Below are 5,034 nucleotides of genomic sequence, written 5' to 3' on the forward strand. Positions count from 1 at the left end.
CGGGGGGTGGATGTGGGGCGATAGCATGGGCCGGTGCATGGGGCTGGAAGTGGGGCCCAGGTTCCTGGGGCCGCCGGGCGGGGGCCCGATACCGGGAAGCATCGGGTTGGACAGGGGACTGTTGGGGTTGGAGGCGTGGTGCGGAGGCCCGCGGATGAAGGGTGGGCGTATCTGCTGCATGATCTGCTGCTCCATGAAGATGGGCAGCGGCACCGGGCCGCGGTTGGTCATCACCATGGGAGGGCTTCGAGGCGGGACGCCAAGGGGAGGCCCGATGCTAGCAGGTGGCTGGACGGAGACAGGAGGGATATTTGGAGTCTCGCTGATGGGGATGGACTTGGGCACTGGCGTGGGGATTTTAGTGACAGAGCAGTTGGCAGTGTCAGATGGAGAGACGGTGGTGGACGCCGACGGGCCAGGGCCCTGGCTTTGGCCAGCTGTAGCCACCGGGGAGGGGGCCTTCCTCCGAGCATCTGTTAGCGGGATATTCCAAGAGTCTGGAGTGAGCAGCTGCACCCCGGTGCCTTCTGCTTTATTTTCCATGGGAGGGTGTAATGTGCTGCACAGCCCAGCTGGAAGATTGGCCTGGGTCTCTTTGTAGAAAATGTCCATTTTGTATTGATTGAGACATTTTGCACTGCAGAACTGAAGCCTTCTTTCCCCGTCCCCAAAATCCAGGTATTCTTTTGTGTGTCTTATGTGCTTACACCAGTCACATACCTACAACACAGTAATAAAAAACCACAACAGGTAAGACAAGCAATTTACCTGGGTAGATGACGTTTCGTGTTTCACATAAACGTTCTTTTAGACTTTACCAGCATTTCTCAAACAGGCAGAACTGTTTCCTTCTAAAAGGTAAAATTCTGAAATGTTTTTAAAATGATGGGTTGGCTTTATAAATATGAGCCCTTCAGAATACCAATTATCACAACCTCCTATTCTTTCTTCTTAAAGAAATTGTGTTGTCCCCTTTAAGCATGACTTAAAGACGGTTCTGAGAAAAGGGAATATATATACCTGTCCAATGTACCTGCCCACACATTTTCACTTGTCAGAAAGGCTCATTGTAAAAGCAAACCTAAAGAGTTTTGGAGGGAAATGTTCTCCAGAAAGTTCAATGGGCTTGAAATATTACCCCTTACAATTCTCCTCATGCGAAGTCACTTTACACTGTTGACTATGTTTGATAATGCAGTTGGAAAGGGTGTACTGTGTTAACCAATAACACAAAGCGCTGAACATCATTATGTCTGGCTTCCAAGGAGAAACTTGGAATTAATCATGAAGTCTGTGTGAGGTTTAGCTATTCCCAACCTGTGATGTTGCAGCAAGCTAGAATTATTTTTTGAGCTGTTTGCCCACTCTCTCTCAGTAGTCAGAATTTTTGGTGACATTTCTTGGCAGGCAGTCTTATTTAACAACTTTTCAAACACCAGAGAACATTTTCCAAAAGTTGTTATGGCTTTTTCCCCCCTTCAGATCTACTCCTGGCAAAAGAAAGACATCACCAAATTTATTTTAAAGTTGGGCTGCAGAACTAATTAAAGGCTGAGAGCTTCTCCCAATTGGAAATCACTAGACATCAAAGTTCAAAAAATACTCATTCTCAGCTTCAGAACCCATTACTTTGGAGAAATTATTGTGATTTCATTAACACATTAATTTTGCAACACCATCAGCTCTCACAGATGGTGAAGACATGATCTACAATTCAAATATGACTCTTGTTTGCACAAATGTCTTTCCTTCATATGGCATTTTAAACAAGAATTAATATGAGTAATCTTGCCATAGCTATAAACAGATAAACAGATGTCAAAATTTTCAATAGTTCTTTCAGTGCCTTACTTTTTTTTGACAGAGTTTTACACACACAATCTTTTTTCTTTTTTTCCTTTTTTTTTTTTTTTTGGCCATTTTCTCAGCACTCAAGCCATATATAGCAGCAAAGAAAGAATTGTGAAACAGTGCAATGGTGAGTCTATTGAATTTGAGTCTCTCCCCCAATAAAGCACTGGTTCCAATATTGTTCTAAACGAGACTCTGTTTTTGTTGAAGAGGCTGTCTGTTGTTCTGTTGTTGGTGTGTGTTGGTTTTTTAAAAAAACTATCATAAACTGATATAATTAAAAGATGACAAATTTTAATAATGATTGGTCACATAAACAATGCAAAAACAACATATGCTGGGCATTTGATTACTCATCTCATTTAACTCTCAGCTTTCCTTGATTGTAAACAGTGGTGGCATGCTGGTATGTGATCATGGGCGAACACGCACGTGACAGATGTGGGTCTGTATGTGTAAATCCACTCTTTTCCTTCTCACTTTTTCTCCACTGGTATTTGCAGGTAATAAACTTGATGGTGTGAGACTGAATAAGATACTTATTGGCACACATTCGTGTTTTGTTTAGTCTCATCAAATTGCCCTTTCAAACTACTTCTTGCAAAAAATTTTTGAGAATGAGGAAACTGCTGAGTTACCTTTGATGATTAATTAGAAAGGCATTCTTTCAATTTAGCTATCAAAACTGTTGCAATTATTAAAGTGGTAAAAAAAAAATTCAATGCTAATATACTCCTGTGTTTCACTATAGTGTTTCATGTTACTCCTGAATTAAGGGAAGTTTTTATCATAATTGAGACGCCCAGTTTACAAAAAAGTGCAGAATTGCCTCTGATGAGAAGAGACCCACAGAACCCATCAGACCCTCAAATTTTTCATATAAAAGTTAAGTAAACAAGTATTAGAAACATGATGCATGTAAGTTATTGTTTTATAAACTTGATCATTTAAATGAAATTAATGTATAATGATGTGGCACTTAAATTCCACTATGAAATAAAACCACCTGCTTATGTTTCAATATTAGGCATCCATAGAAAGCCTGAAGTGCAAATTTACAAGCTTGAAGTGAAGGATCAAAAATAGCTTCTTTAATCATTGACTAAAAAAAATTATCAATGAATTAAACTAATTAAAATAATATACCCATTTTCTGGCATATTTTTTTGGATCTTATTTTTTAGCCATAAGGGAGAAGAGTTTTCTGAAATCCTTAATTGGTTTTTAAATTGCCAGATTGAATTATTTGCCTCCAAAGGATTCCTGTTTCCTCAAGCCAAATAAATATTTTCAAATGGAGTAAAAAATAATAATAATCTAAATATAATTTATATGTTCTCCCTTCCCTTCCTTCACTTTCAGTAATCCATTGATGAATAAGGAATGCTCATAGATCAATCCCAGTTGTCAAATGAGAATTCTCCACCATATCTCATCTATTTTGACATAAAAAGAATTACAGACATCAACATTAGAAGCAAAATCCTATTTCATCAAACTTTCCCATTAAAGCAAAGGCCTACAGTTAGCTGCTTGATTTTCGGCAGCATCCCAAAGTGTGACAGTTCCTGACTATCTTGTTTTGGGTAACATGAGAGAGAGAGAGACAGACAGAGAAACAGAGAGAGAGAGAGAAAGAGAGAGAGAGAGTGTGTGTGTGTCCTTGCCTTATTAAATTTCAGTTCAGAATACTGATCTAAAATACTGATCTAAAATACTGATCTAAAAATACAGAAAAGCAATCTTTCTGATGAAGCAAAAAATTATTAGAGGAAAAAACTGTCACTTAAGAAATAATGAATCAAGTCTGTCTTACAGGACTCATCATTTAAGATGAGGTCAATGAATTTATGGCACAAATGGCTATATCATGTGAGGCAATAAAACACGGTACTATCATTCATTCTACATCTAACTAATGACACACTTCTAGTAATTAAAGATTTCATCATAAGAGCCTGAACTGATTACATAAGATGTGTATTTAGATGAAAATATATACTATATCCCTCTCTCTTTAATAAAACAACATTTGCATATCCAGGAAACACAGCATGTGTCTCAAACTCCGGTTTTCTGAATTGTGGGGTGGTGGGTTATTCTTCCCTTCTTTCACTGACAGCTTTACATTTTATTTCACTTGTTAACTTTTTGAGGAATCATTTTTTCCTCATTATGCCAAGAAGTACCAAAATTCCTTCAGATATTTTAAAAGATAAAGATTAAGAAGTGCAGGGATTTACGCACTGAGCTCTGGAATGATTTCCCCCTAATTTCACCCCGGCTTTGTTTCTGTTGGAATCTGGCCTCTTTGGTTCCACTTCTCTCACTAACAGGTCCCAGATTGGACAGAGGCTGAAGCTGTTTAACGATGCCAATCTGGGGACCCAACAATCAGCAAATGCAATGCCATTGAGCGAGACAGCTGAAATGCTTCGTATCACAAATACATAATGTATCACCAGGAAGACAAAAAGATCACAAAGGAGATAAACAAATGCGTATTCCATTCAACCCTATAACAGCAGTCCTCAAAAAGATTAAATTTACCTTCCTGGGATGCGTCCAATTCTAAACAACAGAATGAACATTTCCTTTAGTCCATTTAGAGTATTTATATTTGGGTGGCTGACTGCCAGGGTAGTACTTTTAAGCTCAGTGGCCTGATGGATTCACTCCTTTCCTGTGAAATAAATGTGTGGCAACCTACACCGCTCAACTGCTCCAAAGACACTGCCTCAGCAGATATATCACTTGCTCCTGATGTAAGAAAGCCGAAAGGCAGGACTTGTGGACTTGTGGTTCTTATAACTCTTTCCATCTTGTATTTCCCCGGAAAGAGAGAAAGCTATTCATGTTGGCAACTGAGCCTTTATTTTTATATAAACGTCAAAGTCAAGGCCAAAGTATGCCATAAGGTTACCCACATGGGCACAATATACAGGTTCTTCTGGGCTTAAGAGAAAACTCAGGCAACTGGGGGAGGGGGACAGGGTTCGTAATTAACACATTAATCAGCTGTTAGCTGTGGGAGTAAAGTTCAGCCTTTAATGGAATCCACCACTGCCTTCTGAGTGGTAATCTGGCATCAGGCAATATTTAATTAAGAAACCCTTTTGCTGAAATCTTTAACTGAGCAAAGATGTTTGTAGCAACGGAACAGTAAAAAAAAAAAAAAAAAAA

General features: G+C 39.1%; 1 protein-coding gene across 1 annotated transcript in view; it reads right to left on the reverse strand.

Annotated features, from left to right (window-relative positions):
* The window catches only part of SOBP (sine oculis binding protein homolog (Drosophila)), a 170,722-nt gene that overhangs the window by 25,208 nt on the left and 140,480 nt on the right, over positions 1-5,034 (reverse strand). Inside the window, exon 6 of the mRNA XM_011996257.1 lies at positions 21-720. Within this exon, the coding sequence (XP_011851647.1) occupies positions 21-720 (700 nt within the window). The remainder of the gene's footprint in view (positions 1-20; positions 721-5,034) is intronic.

The sequence above is a fragment of the Mandrillus leucophaeus genome, unplaced genomic scaffold (assembly GCF_000951045.1).
Source record: "Mandrillus leucophaeus isolate KB7577 unplaced genomic scaffold, Mleu.le_1.0 Scaffold507, whole genome shotgun sequence".
Taxonomy (NCBI): domain Eukaryota; kingdom Metazoa; phylum Chordata; class Mammalia; order Primates; family Cercopithecidae; genus Mandrillus; species Mandrillus leucophaeus.